The 20,525-nt window shown below is 31.9% G+C and overlaps 2 protein-coding genes across 2 annotated transcripts; both read right to left on the bottom strand.

The window, feature by feature from the left end:
* Positions 1-355: 355 nt before the first annotated feature.
* Positions 356-1,525, bottom strand: LOC131173315 (ankyrin repeat-containing protein At5g02620-like). Its single transcript, XM_058135446.1, has 2 exons — positions 1,200-1,525; positions 356-989 (listed from the first exon to the last, which is right to left on the bottom strand). Exons 1-2 carry the CDS (start codon positions 1,503-1,505, stop codon positions 741-743), a joined length of 555 nt encoding a protein of 184 aa, XP_057991429.1. The 5' UTR covers positions 1,506-1,525; the 3' UTR covers positions 356-740.
* LOC131172861 (ankyrin repeat-containing protein At5g02620-like) lies at positions 1,523-4,415 on the bottom strand. Its single transcript, XM_058134396.1, has 3 exons — positions 3,701-4,415; positions 1,604-1,735; positions 1,523-1,530 (listed from the first exon to the last, which is right to left on the bottom strand). The coding sequence occupies exons 1-3, from the start codon at positions 4,413-4,415 to the stop codon at positions 1,523-1,525; spliced, it is 855 nt and encodes a 284-aa protein (XP_057990379.1).
* Positions 4,416-20,525: the final 16,110 nt, after the last annotated feature.

The raw sequence follows: 20,525 nt of genomic DNA, 5'->3' as shown, positions 1-20,525 counted from the left end.
TTTCGTTAAAATTAAGGGACTAAATAATAATTTTTCTAAAACATTTTAACTTCTAAATTCTTCTGCAATCACTGCCTTACAGTCACCGCCTTATTCCATCTCTTCGATAACTTCTTCTGCATGCTAGTTGAAATCTGAATGGACGGAGTTGGACTAGATCGACTCCCAACAAATAAATGAGAAATTTTTATTTAGATTGAATTTATCATAAACTCAAGATATAATTATATGAGACTCATGTATTTAATAAATTAATTCCATCATACTTCGTTTATTTTGAGTTCATAGTGGATCAAGTGTAAGTAAGAAAAATCCTTAATAAATAAACAACAAATTATACATTCATAAATTTCAAGAACAATAATTTCCGTCTTAATTTTACATATTTTTCTAATTATACACTGCTCTTTAATTGTACAACAGTCCAAGTATTAGTCAGTTAATCATAGAAAGTAACCTTGAGCACGCAGAAATACAATAAGCCCAAACAACTTCCGATGACACAAATGGTAGCCCCAAGACCTGATGAGGAACTTGGCATCACTGCATACACACCTGTCATGAATGCCACCACCATTAATGCCATAGCAATTAAAGTGAAGTAAGCAGCCGCAACGAATAGATTAAAGTACTTTCTCTTGGATGGTTGCAATGTCAATAAGAAGTGGATAAGCACAACAGAAATGGAGAGGGCAAACGCAAGGGTATCAGTTACAAGGAAAGTTTTGAAGGCTGATCTTCTAGTTAAAATTTGCTGTTCCTTCGTCGGGGCCATCGTGATCACTGTAACCGCCAGGTAAGGTGAAACCTGCCGCAAAAGTTATCGTTGCTATGAGGGTGGCTACTATCTGATGGGATTGACTCGTCTTCTCGAGTTCAGTGATTAGCTCATTGTCGAGTCTTGACATGTTATCACGTTCTGCGAGCTGGATAATTGAAGGCCGACCTGGTTTATATCCAACCTTCTTTAGTTTTCTCTTTGTCCATCCCTGCAACATGAATTCATTAACTGTGTTGTTCCAAAACAAATCAATGCTTACCAATAGAAATGAATAATTTTTCATTTTGGCACGGTGTTTTCTGTGAGATTTCAAGTTAAAATTTCAATCAAAGCTAAATTGAAAATAATAATAATAATAATAATAATAATGCCTTCAATTTGTGGGATGATGTAAAGGCATAAAATTAAGTCGGCGTACCAGAAATGGCATATTGCTTTCATCCTTCGTTTTTACCACTACGTCCAGAGCAGTTAAATTTTCATTGTTGATGGCCTTTTTATCAACTAGGTGGTGCTCTGTAAGACAACAGTGTTCAAAGCCATAAGTAGCAAGCAGATGGGCCGGAGTGTTCCCATCTTTATCTTTCTGATTTATTAGGTTAGCCAGGAAAGGTTTTTCAGTAATAGTTTTCACTCCTTCAAAACTCCTGCTTTCCACAGCAAAATGGAGAACATTTCGGCCTCTATTGTCAACCAGGTCGCAGCAATCTGGGCAGTCTGACATAATTTTTTCCACCACCTTTAAATGGCTATTGCCGTGGAAAATCGCAACATGAAGAGGTGTTTTTCCGCTTTTATCGCCAATATAGGCAGCAGATTTACCATCTTTTAGTAATAACACTTCCACAATTTGAAGAAGATTGAAGTAGGAAGCATAATGCAGAGGAGTACATCCTTCTTTGTCTTGTTCTTTGGTCAGACTACTGTTTTTTTCAAGTATTTTTCCTATCAAATCTGCAATAAACTTGAAATAAATATCAACTTTTCAAGAAATACAAAAACAAATTTCGAAGCGGTATAATTACTTAATAATGGCTAAAATATCGGACCGCGAAACACTCAAATTGATTATTATGATCCTTAAACTCAATCCGCAAGTTACTTGAACCACTAAAATTTTGAAAATATTTTTGAAGTTGAATTCAAATAGCTTGATTTATTTACAACCATGTACTTCTAAAAAAACCAAAACTCTTTGTGCTAGTCATTTTGGTGAAACAAAACTTGGCGGACAAAGAAAGAAGAGACGTTAGCGGCTTTTATTCGCTATAGGTTTTGGGGTGTTTAGTTCATCTTTTGGCTATAGCTAATAGTTGATAGACACTCAAACATGTGAATTAAAGTGTTTAGCAAGCTTAAAAAAATAGAACTGATAAGCAACTGATATGATACCTTTCAGTTTCAGTTTGTATAAACTCTAAAAATAAAATTGTTTCTCATCAGCTGAAAGCTAATTTGATTTTTTTTTTATTTAGATCATATTATTCTTTTTCATATAACTCGAAAATTAATATTATTAATGTTATTTACCTTTATTTTTTTCATTTACAATCTTAACATCTTAATTAACATATTGTAATTTTGTTAAAATATTTTCTCTTAATAACATAAAATATAAAATACTTATTTATTATGAAAAAACTTAAAATTATAAGATTTTCTTTCTTTATCAATTATAAAATTACTTTATTATTTTATAACTACATTTTTTATATTATTTAATTATTTTTTTAAAGAATTTAATTATTTTCTTATCTCAAAAATAAAATAAATAATATGATATAATAAATCAATACTGTATTTTTATTTTAATAATATAATAAATGATATAATATATTAAATTAATAATTATATATTTATTTTAATAATAAAATAAATAATATAATATAATAAATTTATAATTTTATATTTATTTTAATAATAAAATAAATTATATGATACATGCCTTTATTAGTCATTTTACACATCAACAGTAACAGTTAAATGTAGTTTTACCAAACACTTAACATAAATCAGCTATTTTTAGCTACTAACTACCAACTATCAACTAATAGTAATATCTATTAGTTAACGGTTATTTATCAATCAGTTAACAGTTATCAGCTGTATTCAAACAAACTCTTAGGGTTGTTTAGTTTTCTTAAAGGTAAATTTGTTATTTAATCCTAATATTTTATGATTAATAACAGTTGAATCTTTATATTTTAGAAATTAAACTATTTAGTTCCCTAGTTTTGCTTTTATAACACACTTAAGATCCTTCCCTCCATTTTAGACATTAATATTTGAGATAAATTACTATTTAATCTTCAGATATTACAATTATTTATAGTTTCATTCCTTAGATTTACAATTATTTACAATTTCATTCATCAGTTTCATCTCTTCATCTCCCTTGCCGTCTCTCTACCTACCCCATTTTTGTCTCTTTCCCTCTCTCTATCTCTCTCCATTTTCCATCTCTCTCTCTCTCTCATACATTTATGGCTCTATTCTCCCTCTCCATTTTTATACCTGCACGAAGGAGATAGACAATCAGTAAAGGAGATAGAGAGAGAAACATGGAGAGAAAGAGAAAAGAGCTAAGAGGAGGGAGAGATGAATAAGGGAGAGAGGAGGGCAAAGAGAGAAATAAGGGAGAGACAAAAATGGAAGAGAGACGGAGAGAGAAATATAAATGGAAGAGAGATAGAAATGAGAGAGAGAGAGATACAGAGAGAGGAAGAGAGATACAAAAATGAAGGAGAGAGGCAGAGACATAAATGTGTGAGAGAGGGAGAGAGAGATGGAACTAAGGGATGAAATCTATAAAAGTAAGGGATAAAATTGTAAATAATTATAAAATTAAGGGATAAAATTGCAAATAGGGAAGAAAAATGATTTTTGTGCATTTCACAACTGAGCGGAAATGAAGCGTACCTTCATCTTTACTTATAACAGCTTCGTGCAAAGCTGTTTTACCATTGGGACCGCTGTATGCCGGTGAGGGACATATCTCCAATATCTTAGAGGCAATGATATTGTTCTCTCTCACCGCTGCAAGGTGAAGTGGGCTTTCTCCGGCGGCATTAGCTATGTTCGCAAATTCAGGATTTTCTCCAATCAATATTTCCACCACTTGAAGATGATTATTTCTCACTGCCTCATGCAAGGCTGTGTCTTCATCTGTGCTTGTCTTCGTCAGCATCTTAGCACTTGTTGACGCCTCTGCGCCTCTCTCAAGGTCTTCGTATTGAGCCTTCTTGATGCTATGAATAAGAAATTCAACTATATTTTTGTGCCCGAACCTTGCTGCAATGTGCAGCGGAGTTTCGCCTTTGATGTTGGGCTCAGATAGCAGCGATGGACATTTGCTGATAACTAGTTTAACAAATTCAATGGATTCTTCCGTTTCCTTTTTTACTGCTGTGATGTAAACATGTAGGACTGTATTTTTGTTTGGGGTACGCAAAAGATCTAGAGGCTCTGTGTAATCCTTGAATTTGTCAATTTGGCCTTCAGCTGCAGCATTATACCATTCAGCTGCAGCATTATACCATTCAGCATCCATGAAAGTGATGATGTCTTTTTGTTTGGGCTGGTAATTGGTCTCAGATACTAATTGGGTTTCGTGCAAAGCTTGGGAATCCTCCATATGTGTAGCTAGCTAGAGGTCGCTAGCAAAGTTGAGCAGTGAAAATTAGTGAGCAAGAAAAAAGCCTTTGCAGTGAGATTTTAGGTTTTTCTCTTCACTTGCAACACGCACTTGCCAGACACTTCATTTATAAGGATCCTGGAGAGTGGAGACAAACTTCTGTTGTGTTTGGTTTGATGGGTTAATTTAATGCATTAAATACAAATTTAGATATTTGGAAATTTTTGCCTGCAAATAATTTATATAGGCTGGGGCAATGTCCCATCACCTCTCGTCACCTCCGCTTCCCTACGTCATATTATTTCAAAAGATATAATATGACCATCCCATATTACTATATATTACTCAGTATATGTACATAGTAATGTGTATTTCTTGTCAATTTCAATATATATTACCTTGTATTTCAAACCTGATATGAAATTATTTTAGAGAGTAAGAAAATAAAGGAAAAAAATTTTAAGGAGAGAAAATAAAAGTTAAGAAAAAAATTATTTTCCTTTATTTATTTGGATATTAGAAAAAGGAAATTGATTTTATCCAAACAAGGGCCTGCTGGTGGTTGGAGTGTGCAATAATTGTAGCCAAGCTTACTATAATGCTCACCACTGAAAGTAGACATAAGCATGTGACGTATGAGCAGACGTAGAAAGAGCTTCTGAGTTGATGAGGATAAATTATTTACACTATATTTAAAAATATTAATTTTAAAATAATAAGTTATTTAGAGTATATTTTTTAAAGAATATAAATTTTTTTTAAAATTTCACTTTTTTTTTATTTTGTAAATTAATGAGTTAGAAAAATTTTAAGAAATTATTAGGTTGGTGGTGCTAGGCTTGTGCACAGTTTTTGAGGGAATCAAATTGAATTAAAAAATCATATTGAACCGATAGGAACTGTATCGAACAGAAGATATTTCAATACTTTGATTCAATTTTGATTTTTCAATAAGAATCAAACTGAAAATATATCGAAACCAAACCAAAATCATACCAATCAGAATCAAATTGAAAACTAAATTTATATATATTTTTTTCTATATTTTTTTAGATATATTTTATACTTTTAATATAATTATATATATTTATATATGTATATATAATTATAAACTAAATACAACCTAATATTATATTTCATTTTTCTATATTTTCTTAATAATTTTAGCTATAAATATACAAAATTATCTTATATATATATATATATATATATATATATATATATATATATATATATATATATATATATATTTATATCTTATAATTAAATATTATATGATTAATAAATAGTTAAAATATATATTATATGATATATTTATACTATTATATTATATAATATATTTAATCTTAAATTATATATGTACCTTATAGTTAAAAATTATATAGTTTAGAAATAGTTAAAAGTTATATTATGTGATATATTATATATTAATAATTCAATTCAAAACTTAAACGTTAATTTAAGTATAACTTTTTTAAAAAATAATTATATAAAATTATTTTAAGAATTGAAAATTGAACCAGAACCGTATCGAACTGAACTAAAATCAAAGAACCTAGAACCTTACCAAACTGGAATTGAAACAATGAAGAACCGAACTGAAAATGTATTGAAATTTTGATTTGATTCTGATTCATAGGTAAATTTTGAATCGAACCAAAACTGAACACTCCTAGTTATTGCAACTTTTGCATGATTGGGAGCAAATTTTGTCACCGAGTAGTAGCAATCACCAAGTAGCTGCGCCTTTCACTTTAGGTTCGCTGGTTAACATCTTCCATGGGTCGTGTTAAATGCAATTTGGATACAGGTGGGTTTTAGCAATCTCAGCAAACCAATTTTAGTGCAATCTTTTGGGACTCAAATGGATCATTCCATATAGGTATGTCAACTTTTCAATATGGTGTTCTTACTCCAAAAATTGTAGAAGTTGTTGGGATAAGAAAACCTTCTTGTTAAAAAATTCAAATATAAGAAATGTGAATATTGAGATGCATTCTAGAAAAGTTGTTATTGCTATCCATTTCATTGAGGAAGATTTTTCAAAATTTAGTCAAGTTTTATATAATTGTAAGAATTTACTTTGACAGAATCTAGTTGGATTTTGATTTGAATTCGGGGTCCCAGCATGGGCAGTGAGCCCGAGGCAAAGACTTGCAAAAGTTGCACGTGAAGTATATTTGTGTTCATTGATTTTTTTTTTTTTTTCATTTCCTCACAATTATTTTTATTATCTTTATTATGTAAAAGGAAAAAATACATTAAAAATATATATTATTTAGTTATAATTGAATAATGAATAAAATATTTAAAAATCAATTATTTTAATAAAAATAAATTTGATTTGATTATTTTTTATTTAGTAATTGAATTAATTAAAATAATAAAATTTTTATTAATTAAGTAATATATTAATTATAATTTTCTTAATAACATATTAGTTATAATTATTTTTTTTATTTTTAAATATTCTAACTTGTAATTATTCTTTAATAAATATTAAATAATATTTAATATTTTTTGTAAATAAAAAGTATTATAAATATATTTAATTAATTAATAATATAAAATATATGTTTTATTTCTTCGATTTATTTAGTTATAACTTATTATTGATCTAACATTTTTAGTTTTGGTTTAATTTTGATTTTCTCTCATTTCAATTTAATTAATAATTTTAGAGTTAATTAGTAATTTAATTAGTTAAAAATTCAGTTCAGTTAATCAAATACTCACTTCTAATACCTTTAAGCTCGATTCAATTCAAAATATATTTTCTAAAATGTACACTTTTCAAAAAGTACATTTTTAAGAAATTTTTTTCTTATAAAGTATTGTATAAAAATATTTAATATATAAATTAATTTTTTTAAAAAATAAATTTACTCCTAAATTATAAAAAATAATAATATTTATAATATTATTTAAAGTGTAACAATTAACAAATTGATAAATTACTCATACACCTTGTAGAGACACAATAGAGTGATTAACATTGATTTTTCTATTAATTTCAAGTAAAAGCAAGAAAATCAAATATTGTCCAATTCGCCTACTTAGACACATTATTGGGACAATATATATATATATATATATATATATATATATATATATATATATATATATATATATATATATATATATATACTTATTAATATTTAAACTTTCATTTTCAAATCATTAATATTTGTGGTCCCTTATATGAAACTTTATAATGTCTACCTACTCTATTTCTGTCCACTACTTTCTCAGCTTCTCTATTAAAACAAATTCGTATTCAAATCATTAATATTTGTGGTCCCTTATATGAAACTTTATAATGTCTACCTACTCTATTTTTGTCCACTACTTTCTCAGCTTCTCTTTTAAAACAAATTCGTAATTAAATCCTTGTAATTTGGAAACGTAGAACGTCAACTTTAATCCATGGCAAAATATTTATAATGTTCATCTTTAATGTTCAGCCTTTTTCTTTTAAAAAGTAAGGAAATTTGGCAATGATTTGTCCTTTATTAAAGTTTCGGATATTCAAGATATGGCAATCTTGAAAATTAATTTAATATTATAAAATGATAGCGATATATTATTTTATTTAAAAAGAGTGAAAAACATAATCTATTATTACTTTTTTTGATATTAGAGACTTAAATTAATTAAAATAGATACCTTCCGTCCCCACACAGCAAATATAAATTTCAACGGTTAATATTAAATTTTAGAAGTTAGAATAAAGATGTCTTTAAATATAAAAGGAAAATTTATAACTTAGTCCCTTGGTTTTGTCACTAATAATAATTTGATCTCAGAGTTTTGAAATTTAACTATTTAGTCTCTAATAAATGCTTATGTTAAAATTCAAAGTACTTCCATTCACAGAAATTCAAATTAATCATTAGTCAATAAAACATTCCATGGTCTTTGGAGAGAGACATTTTTTTAATCACCAAAATACCCTTATAGCTATATAGAGAAAACCCAATTAGAATTTCTTCCTTCACAAACCCATTGGCTGCACAATCTCTCCCATTTTCTACTTGACGAAACTGATGATCTTATGTAGCTTCAACAAAAGTCTCCACCTTGTCATCTTATCATCTCTTCTTCTCATCTTCTATCTCCATTTCTATTTGTGTTAAGTTATTGTTAGGTTATTTGGGTTCAAGAATGGCTACATCAAGTGGATCAATTGGTGTTTGGGACGGGAGATCGAGGAATGTCAACTGCAAATGTGGTAAGAAAGCCAACATAAGAATTTCAGAATCACTAGAAAACCCTAACAAGCCCTATTACTATTGTATAGATAATAGACATGGTATATTTTGTGGGTGGTGCGAGCCAGTAACTTCTTTGACTGCCACTGTTATTGGTGAAAGCCATAATATCGAGTTAAGGGTGTCAAATAATTTGAGGTTGCTAGAGGAACTAAAGCTTGAAATTTAGAAGCAAAAGGAAGGTTACATATTGATGCACTGTAAGCTAGAGAGAATTGAAGTAATTTTAGGCCATTTGAAAATGATTATTGTTATGTTGATCCTTGTAATGGTGATGGTTGGATTAAAGGGTATTTAATTGTTACAACTCAACCTATGGGCCGAACCGACACTAGAACCTGGGCCAGCTTAAAGCCCCCGAGACCTTTAGTAAGCCTAGCTATTTCTTAACCCAATTTTAAGGCCCATATTGAGCCCAATTTTAAGAAATCAATCGGACAGAATCCGCCCATAACATGGACCATCCAACGGAGAGTTTTTGACTCACCCTATCTGTAAGCACAATATATATATCAATTTGGGGAGCTCAGGTCACCCATCAATCATCCACAACCCAGAATAAAATCAATGGGAGCTCAGCTCCCTCATCCATCATAGATATCCAACCACCCAATTACACATACATAAAGTTTAATGAGTTACAATCCCAAATATTAATAAATATTATAGTCCAGTTAAATACTATGGTCCTACACATGCGGAGATCTAGAAGTTATATTAAATGATACAAAACGTAAAATTAATAATTAGTAGACCTGCGAAGAATGAAAGCAGGTTAGTCACAAGGGAAAAGCTCTCCTGTAACCTGAAAAAAATAGTGAACAGGAATGAGCATTCAACTCGGAGAGTAAATATTTATTTTACTTACAATTTCCATAACTATCTAATTCTAATGCATCCTTGAAAATGAAATGCATCATTTTCATATAAGTCAAATAAATCATATTAATTCACATCAAATATAATCTGGAGCACTCACGCACCCGTGTCAAATTCATACACGCACATACATATATGGGGAGTTGATCCCCCTACCCAGCTCTTTTAATCTAAGGCCTGCCAACGAGGTCACCTTGAGCCAGACTTTCGCTTAATAATCCATATGCGGGGGTCAGTGAGATCAACTCAAAGTCGTACTCACCCCGACTTTCTCAAAAAGGACCGGGCCCAAAGCGAGACTAGCTCAAGATGATTTGCCCGTCTTACCCATATCTACATATACCACATACACTGGTACTCACACACACAGCTCTAGATTATCAAACATCATAACCAAACAAACACCATCAAGTATAAATACAAAATAGGGCATGCCTAATATTTACTACATAGATATAGGTAAAAGTAATGCATGAGCATATAAAAAAATATAATAATATTGAAATTATAAATAAAATAAATATCTATTTACAACACTTGCATAAGCTACTGCGGTGCGTGGGCGGGCTATCCTGGCTCACCTAAACAATATTTCAAAATTTATTAATAGACCACTTGAAATAAAACTACAGAGAATCAAAAGACAGCCCTAATATTTTGTAGAAAATTCAACAAAATTCCCCCTATACCTAGGACCTACCCTTCTTGCAATAATGTTCAAATAACACTTCTAATTTCTAAATTTCCCACAATCACAACTCATCAATAACATATGGCCCCTCCTGGGCCCCCCAACTCAGGCAAATCTCATATAATTTAATAATTCAATTATAAGGTTTAAAACGAATATTTTGCAAAAGTCATTCTAGCTAGCTCTAAAAATTCTAAAATTTTTGTCCCGCGATCCTCAGAAATATTATAGAGCTAACACAAAATGAATTATAATTTTTTAGCTACCCACGAATGTTTTATAGAATTTTATTCTAAACCCAGCACTATAAAATTGAAGAAACTCGAAGTTTGAGTTTACCTATGTCAATTCTGACGCTTGGAACACATCCGAAGCGTCTGAAAATGGTGGGGTAGACTATAATTTTGACCCAGTTCCAAAGTGATTCCGACAGCTTATCTGCTCAACCTGAAATTGCAGATCCAGGCAACGGTCGAATTGCCACGAAATGAAAGTACCTACGCAAAGCCCACAACATCAAGGGTTAGACTAAAATATTTATATTTACATATAAAATAATTATTTGAAAATTATGAGTATTACATTAATATTGTATTTGTATAGTTTTGTTTGTAATAGTGATGGTGAATGTGGGATTTTGGTTGCAAATGGCTGTGCTAAAGCTTATGTGTGCTTTGTCAGTAATGTTGAATTGTAATGAACTATTGGTAATGGTAAACCAGTTGTGTTTGATAAAAATACAAGTATGTAATTGTTCAATGACTTAAAATGTGATGGATTAAATTATTGTAATAATTTGTATAACGAGGATGTAATAATATATATGTTCGAAATCTGAGGCACTAAGCGGTATAAAGAAAATACAAAAATTTGATAAAATTTGGCCACAATTGCAAACATAACTTGTGAATCTATTAACAAGTTTGATTCCTAAATGGCTACAAATTGGTAAATAAATAATCAAAATGATAGTAAACTAACAAATTATATTAAGAAACTTTTGAATTGCATTGATAAATATCTAAAATAAATATATAATTCCTTGATCATGTAAATGAATGTAACAACACACTCATTCTACTGATCAAGTTCTAATAAGCCCATGTACGGCCATAATTGTAAACATATTAACAACCATAAGAAATTTACAACCAATATAATCCCAAAAGACTACACAAAAAAGAAAAAGTAACCTATTGGTTGCACATCCATCTAACCCTAATTGATGCACACAAAAACACAAAAAGAAACTATTGGTTGCACATTTTATCCAAACCTAAAAAGCAGTTAATACTAAAAAACAAAAATTTTTTTTTTTTTTGTTTTTTTGGTCTCCCATTTCCTATGGCAGAGACTGTGGAACATCAGTATCTAGTGATTGGACTTCAGGAGGAATAGTTGACTGGGGGATATCATCTCCAATTTCTTGTGAGACGCCAATAGCATGTGACTCTGGGACACCATTTGCACTTGTTGCCTGTTGTGACTGATTGCTTTTGCCCTTTCTCTTTATTCCACTAGCATTCTAATGAACGTTAGAGAAATTATTAGCATAAATAAATCATTTTCTTTATTAAAATAGTAAAATAAAAATGTTATTGTACTTACTGTTATAGGTGCATATTGGCATGTCCTTTAGTTATGACCAATTTGTTGCACCTTCCACAAATGATAATAGCATTCCTTTTTCTCTTTAGAGCAAGAGCAAGTTGCGACGCCCCTTACCCGTCTATTGTACAGTCGAGCAAGAAGTGCCACATTCGGTGTCGGAGCACCCTATCTTGTTTTATCATATCTATTGTAAACTTTTGATGTCATTTAAAACATGCATTCTATGTGTAGAAATTTTTTTTTTTTATGTCTTATATCTGTGGAGACCCGGACAGAGCCTCCCCTGTTTTATTAGCATCTGGCGGTTTCCATTAATCACCTGTTAACATGTCCATATTCATTTCACACATTTCCATATCATATTCTCTTGTATCATATCATTTACAATTATTTATGAGATCTAAAAATGAAGAAGGTCCCTTAGGCAAAACCCACATCGGCAAAGCACGGAGATGGTCTTGGGTTCAAAAAATAATGATATATAAGATGGGGGAACTAATCACTAGAGGCTCCTTTTGGTGGAATGGCCTGGAGAGTTGGAAGAACTCTAGGGTTAAGCGTGCTCGCTTGAGAGAAATCCTAGGATGGGTGACCTCCTGGGAAGTTCTCCATTCCACCTATGAGACAAAACCTTGAGGCTTATGGCCAAAACGGACAATTCCTCTAGTGGTTGGAGTTCGATCGTTACAATTGGTATCAGAGCCGCTCGCGTGTCCTCTTGAGCGATGGTGGGGCAAACCTCAGCGAGGACGCTGAGTCCCGAAAGGGGGGGAGAAAGGTCCCTTAGGCAAATCCCACATCGGAAAAGCACGGAGATGGTCTTGGGTTCAAAAAGTAATGATATATAAGATGGGGGAACTAATCACTAGAGGCGCCTTTTGGTGGAATGGCCTGGAGAGTTGGAAGAACTCCAGGGTTAAGCGTGCTCGCTTGAGAGAAATCCTAGGATGGGTGACCTCCCGGGAAGTTCTCTATTCCACCTATGGGACAAAACCGTGAGGCTTATGGCCAAAGCGGATAATTCCTCTAGTGGTTGGAGTCCGATCGTTACACAAGTTTCCCTTCCTCTCTCCTTCTTGCTTCCCTAGGTCTGCCAGGTTGCCTTTTCAGTGGCTGAGGGTCTAAGGCTGGAAAATCATTATCTGGTTCCAAGTAGCTTTTTGGAATTGGATGAATTACTCCTTTATATACCTCGAGGTAATTGCTTATGTGGTAATATTCATGGCAATAATCCTCAATATTGTCTCTCTTATAGCTAATGGCACTAGCAACATGTTTACATGGAAGTCCACTTTTATCCCACCACTCACATGAACATGCTTTGCTCTCCAAAGACACAGCAAACTTACAAGGGCATTCATGAAGCTCAAATTCATCATTCCTACTAGGGATCAACCTGAAACGCCTACTTTGGCTTAATTTTATCAAGCTCTTCTTGGTCCCAATTATAGTGACTTTTCCTTCCCAATTAGATGCTTTTTCATATATATATATATATATATATATATATATATATTTTTTTTTTTTTATTTTTTTTTTTTTTTTGCCTGATACTCTCAATCATTGTGATCAGTGGCTGTCCTCTTAATTTCCTAATCCAACTATTAAAGCTCTCTATCATATTATTTGAGTAATGATCTGATTTTGCCTCAAGCCAAAATGCATGTTTGCTGCACTATGAGAGAGGCATCTTTAGTAGCCAACCATAAGGTTTTTGCTCTTTTTTTGGTTTTAACACTTTCATATAAAGACAAAATTCGTAGCTGTGTATGGCCTTTGCAGCATTCCAAAGTCATTTTTCAATGTGATACCAGGGAACTTCTTTTTGAAGTTGGTGTATAGATGTCTGAAAAAAAGAAAAAAAAAAAAAACCTATGACATGCATTGGGGAAGTAATTCCCAACTGCTTCAATGAGCCCCTGCAAACACAAAGATGTTAGATTTTAAATTATTTTTAAAACATATATTTAAATAAAATTATCAGTCATTATACCTTTTATTGATCTGACATAAATGTCTAGGGCTTGTCTTCATTGCCTCTCCAATGCAATGATACAAATTCTCCATGAAAAAGTTCTAGCTTTTGCCACATTTAGACTCTACTATTGCAAATGCCAATGGCAAAACGCCCTTATTGCCATCCAAGGCAATGGCACATAAAAATATCCCATCATAGGGTCCCTTCAAGTGACATCCATCCAACCCTATGAAAGGCTTACATCCACATAAGAATCCTTGTTTCACTACTTCAAACATAATGAATATCCTTTTAAACACTAGGGGGTCATTATTAGTAGCCTTAATTCTATCTGAATCTTCATAACAGTACCAGGATTGTACATTTGCAAGTAATGTACACACTTGTGTAACTTTTTGAAGCTAGTAGCATAACTTCCATCATTGAGTGATCTTGCTTTACACTTACCCCTATATAGCTGCCAATGACTGACTTTCACTCCCTATTTCTCCATTAGTTTATTATGTATTAATTCATAGCTCATTTCAAGGTCTGTTCTTAGACTGCTTGCCAATTGCCTTACAATCCATCCAATAATTGAATTTGGAAGCATGAAATCTCCATGGATAGTCTTCATCTTCACAAGTAGTAGTAACTCTTTCATTGTCATTTTTAATCCTTCTAATTGCATAACCTCCCTGCACTGCATAACCTCTCAATTCATCCCTCACTACAGCAACATGTTCAAATACTTGCCTAATTTTGAACTAAATTTGATATCTAATTCTATGCTTATAAGGGTCAGAGTATACTCCTTAAAATGGATCTGTAAATTTCCTCCTTCTATGCTTTTTGTCATGTTCAGAACCCTCTATTTCAGTATCCTTCCCACTATCCAAATCAAACAAACCATCATTATCCCTATAAATAACATAATTATCTTCATCTTCAGTACCAACCCCATCTCCATCATCAGTACTATCTTCTTCCACCTCTGCAGGCTACCTATCTACATCTTCACTATCAAGTAATTCAAATACATTTTCTTTATTATTATCACCATCATTAACTTGGCCTCTCCCATCACTGCTATTAACTATACGTACCTCTTCCCTGACTTGACCATTACTACCCTTACTATGGACCCTCTCATCCTTTATTTCTGTGCCTCTCATTTGATTAGAGTTAAAAGAACTCTCAATACCCTGGCTTACATGGACTTCATCATTCATATGTCTGGCATTACTTGGTCCCTCAACATTCCCAAGAGGAATTACATTTAAAGCAACTTCTTTTGAGGTAATAGCCAAAGGAATGGTGGGATTATCTTTATACAACTCAAATACTAACATAAAATCCAAATCATCCTCAATTTTCATCCCATTACCACAACTGATATCTACAAAATCAGACCCAATTTTAAACAGCTAATATACATCACTTAACATGCTAATATATGAATACTTATTAGCAGAAACATTCTTAATCTCACCTTCTTCACCTCTAAACTTACAAATTAGATTATAGTATTCAGCATAACCCATATTTTTCCTATAACATTGAACAAAAATACATTTGTTTTTTAAATAAACCAATATTTACCAACTCATATTGAACATAAAAAACACATTTACATAGCCATTCACTTTCAACTGTTCACCTAGTGTTACACTAAACAAAACCATTGGAAAACTAACACTATAAACGAGCATTTGCTTTTAGTTTGACTGTGGTATATGTAGTGAAGATAACTATTTTAACTATTCTAAATAATACATTTTTTATAAACTGTCATAGTGAGTGTAATAACAAACCCTTAAATGCATCATACCACACCCATAATGAGGACCACACCCACAATAATAAACAACTGACATGAAAAAAAGAAACATAAAATAAAGCATATAACAAAATATACCTTTGATGACGATGGCCCACTCCTTCCCTTTAACGCAAATAGCAAATGCAACCACCGATTTCTCTCTTTGGAATGTTTGATAAATATATTTAGGTGCTTAGTTTCGAAACGGGGAAAAGAAAATGCAACCTCTCATTATTAGGGAAAGCGACCACGAAGACAGAGAGAGGGACAATGGTTTTGACGAAAGTGTTAGAATTTTCAATTACCCTCAGTTAGGAATGGTTTTTTCAACTTTTCAAGTGCCCCTAATAGAATCTTTAAAACAAAATAGATGGAAGGACTTGGATTTTAATTGAAGCATTTGTCGATGACTAAATAGTTGAATTTCCAAAACCCCGAGAACAAATCATTATTAGTGGCAAAATTCAAGGACTAAATTGTAAATTTCTCAATTTAAAAATATAATTTTAAAATTTGATGAAATAATTTTTTTTTTAATTCTTAATAGTTAGTTTATAAATAATGCGTTAATATGAACAATTTAGAGTGATGATAACATAAACCATTGTTGTTATTTTTAAGAGGTAAAGACTCTTTTAATAAGTTGTTAAATATTTAGAGTTTCATTATCCTATATGATATATGCATTTTGTATAGTCATTTAGGTTAAATTTCATGGCCATTTTATTTATTTATTAGTCACTTTTAGCTAATTTTATTAGTTATTTAGATAATTTTTCATAATTATCAATTTTTGGGTTAATTTGTAATTTACTTTATTTTCTAGGTAAAAATGGTGTTTTTGAGGGACTAAAAAGTAATTGTGCCAGTGAGGACTGATTCTTGGAGCCAAAAATATCAAAATAAAGCTTGAAAGTTGAAGAATGCAAAATTGCCAAAGTCTGCATAACCTGCTGCACAACTTGTGCAGTTCTGCATAGAGAGAAGAAGCAAATTGTGAGCCTGCCGAAACCTGCATAACATACTGCATGACTTATGCAGATTCACGCCCTACTTATGCAGCTTCATGGAAAATATCATAACTTGCCGCATAACTTATGCAGTCTCACGCCTCTCTTATGCAACATCACGGGAAGTACCTAAAACCACCAAATTTGCTTAGAATCTGCATAGGAAGCTTGCACAACTTGTGCAAGTCTTCATAATGAGCTGACAGAATAATTTTTACACATGAATCCCTTTCTCAAACACACTATTTTTAGGGTTATTTGTCAAAAAGTATAAATAGTGCCCTTACCTCATTTTTTGCCATAAGAAGAAAGAGAGGAAGACAGAAAGAGGGGCAGAAAAACAGAGCAGCAGCCGACTTCCATTTTTGGGAGCAGAATCCAGCTTCTTCTTCTCTTCTTCACCATTTTCTACATTTCTCCTACTGGGTTTCTAGTTTTAGTTTATTTTCATGATTTATTTCCTCTTTTGCTTATTCTTGTGTTAAACATGGATTGTGAGTAGCTTTTCTTAATTCTGCAGTAAGGGATATAATATTTGAGTAATTTTTGTGAATTTGAACTGAGTTAGTTCCAATTTAATGAAATTTATGAGGTTTAATCTATTTCTTATGTGTTTATTCACATGCTTAATGAAGGGCCCCATTAAGTTATGTTCTTAATCTTTGGTTGAAGCACCGAAAGGAGAAAACCAAGTGATAGTTAATCAAGAAATTGAACTTAATTAACTTAGATCTAGAAATAGACTAAGGGTTAAGAGGGTTTTAATAGATTGATTAAAGAACCTAATGGGTCTTGGTTAATTTTAACTCCACGAAAGTAGGATTAAGTTAATTAAGGCACTCTTTGTCTCACTCGAAAGAGTTTTCAAAGGATTTTAGAATTAATCTCCTTTAAACCCATAAATTTCATGGATTTGGCTAGCTAGGGAAAATCCCAAAATAACTTAAATATGAACCCTTAACTCCAGAATCGTCTTTTATCAATTATTGCTTGGAATTTTACTTTTGAATGTTTAGTTTAATCTCATTTTATTAATTTTCATTATTAATAATATCAATTACTTTATTTTGCGAATTATTAAATTAGTCATTGTTTGAATTTAGTTTTACATTTTCATACCTTATGCTTCAAATTCTCAAATTTCTTTTATTTGTTTGATTAAAATACAATTTTAACATAGTTTATTTTACATCAAAAAATTCAATTGAAAACACAACTCTCCGTGAGAACGATATCTTTTTCTGTACTACCTGAACTACCCGTGCACTTGTGGTAGTCCACATCACTATACGTTTGAAATTCTCTTATAATTAATCTGTAAAGAAAATTATAATTAGTTTTGCCACTATTACATAAATTTTTTTTTTTCAATGTTATTATTATTTTGAATTATATAAATTAATTATTAAGAATGAAAAAGAATTTTATTATATAAAATTTTAAAATTTAAAAAATTTTATATCATATTTTTACATTTAGATATAACTATTAAAATTTATTTGGTTAAAAACACATCCACCCACTCACAAGTTGAGTAGGTCCTAGGTATAGGGAAAATTCTGCTAGATTTTGGGCAAAACCTTAGGACTGTCTTTTGATTCTCTATAGCTTTGTTTCAAATTGTTTATTGATAAATTTTGATATATTATTTAGGTGACTCGGGACAACCTTCTTCTTCCGCTCAACCACCTCAATGAACCTTAAAGTGTTGTGAGTAGATATTTATTTTATTTATAATTTCAATATTATTATACTTTTGGCATGCTCATGCATCACTTATATATATATATAGTTAAAAACTAGGCATGCCCCGTATTGCATTTATACTTGATGAATACTATTTTAGTTGCTGTGTTTTGCTAATTTGGAGCCATGTGCGTGTGTCGGTGTGCGTGTGGTGTGGTGTGGGCTTGAGCTAGTTTCGCTTGGGGTCGGTCCTTTTTTAGGAAGTCGGGGTGAGTACGGTTTTGAGTTGATCTCGCTGACTCCCACATATGGATTATTAAGCGAAAGTCCAGCTCGAGTTAATCTTGCTGGCAGGCTTTGGATTAAGAGAGCTGGGTAGGGGGATCAGCTCCCCATGTATGTATGTGTTAGTATGAGTTTGACACGGGTGCGTGAGTGCTTCAGATTATCTTTGATGTGACTTAATATGATTTGTATGACTTGTATGAAGATGATGCATTTCATTCCCAATGATGCATTAGAATTAGATAGTTATAGAAATTATATGTAAAATAAATATCTTACTCTATGAGTCGAACGCTCACTCTTGTTCACCCTATTTTTCCAGGTTACAAGAGAGCTTATTTTTGTTTTTAACCTGCTTCCTACCTCGCAGGTCTACTAGTTGTTATTTTCGTATCTTGTATTGTTAAATTTGAAATCTAGATCTCTACATGTGTAGAAACATATCATTTAGTTTGGGACTGTAATATTTATCAATTTAGAATTGTAATCTATAAACTTTTGGTATGTGTAATTGTGTGTTTGGATACTTATGATGGATGAGGGAGCTGAGCTCCCATTGATTTTATTTTGGATTATGAATGATTGATGGGTGAGCTAAGCTCCACAAATGTATTTTCATTGAAATTACAAGTCGGGTGAGTTAATAACTCCTCGTTGAATAGTCCCTTTTATAACCAAACTCTGTCCGATTGATTTCTTAAAATTGGGCTCAATATGGACTTATTGATGGGTTAGGGTTTAGTTGGGCTTACTATGGGCTTCAGGGGCCTTACGCTGACCCAAGTCCTAGTGCCGATCCGGCCCATGGGATCGGGTCATGACATTGTTGATATCAGAGCCAAACCTCCTCTAATAGATGTGTGGTTCAGGGACGAACTAGGAGGAAGCTTGTGGGCTTGTAACATCCAGTGCAGAAAGGGAAGGTCTCCGCTAGAGCGGTCCTCTGGGAGGGCAAGGCTCATTGGTGCCCTTGTCCAAATAGGGGACAAGAATGAACTGAATTATACATTGAAATGGAGGAAAATAATCACTAGAGGTGCCTTTTGGTGGAATGGCCTAGAGAGTTGAAAAACTCTAGGATTAAGCATGCTCGCTTGAGAGAAATCCTAGGATGAGTGGCCTCCTAGGAAGTTCTCCATTCCACCTATGGGATAAAACCGTTAGGCTCATGATGAGGTGGGCCAAAGCGGACAATTCCACTAGTGGTTAGAGCAGGGACGTTTCAGGGATTTTCAAAAACTTGTTAACTTTTTATAATATTTACAATATTAAAAATTTTGATAATTTATAATTATTAATAGAAGTTTTTTTCACTATAATTTTATTTGATAAATAATTCAAAATGAAATAAAAATTTTATTTATATATATAATTTTATCATTTTGTTTTATTACGTTTAAATTCGTGTGTTTTAACTAATGTAAATAATCTTTATTACTTTATTTTATTTTTATACTTAAATTAGAGAGTTTTTAGCTTATGTATGAAAATAAATAATTTCATTGTGATTGGAGCACCTAATACCATTTCAATATAATTAATAGACACTAATCATGCCACAAAAAAACAGTTGTTTCAGAGACGGAATTTGCGACGGAAATAAATCCGTCAGAAACAATTTCGTTTAGCGACAGACTTTCAACGGATTAATGACGGGTATCAATTTAAGCTAATAGTGACGGATATTAAACTAATTAGCGACGGGTTATTAACAAAATTTGTGACGGACAATAATTCCGTCAGAAATCCGTCAGAAAGTTTAGATTGTAAGACTTAAAACCCTAATGTTGACAACCGCATTTTATCTCATCTCTTTCAAAACGGCTCTTCCTCTTTTCTCTCTTTCTCGACAGTGAGTAGTCGCTCAGTAATTTGGTTTCAGCCCTCTCCACAATAAT

This window comes from Hevea brasiliensis, chromosome 14, assembly GCF_030052815.1.
Source record: "Hevea brasiliensis isolate MT/VB/25A 57/8 chromosome 14, ASM3005281v1, whole genome shotgun sequence".
Classification (NCBI taxonomy): Eukaryota; Viridiplantae; Streptophyta; class Magnoliopsida; order Malpighiales; family Euphorbiaceae; genus Hevea; species Hevea brasiliensis.
This window is presented reverse-complemented; position numbering and strand designations above follow the sequence as displayed.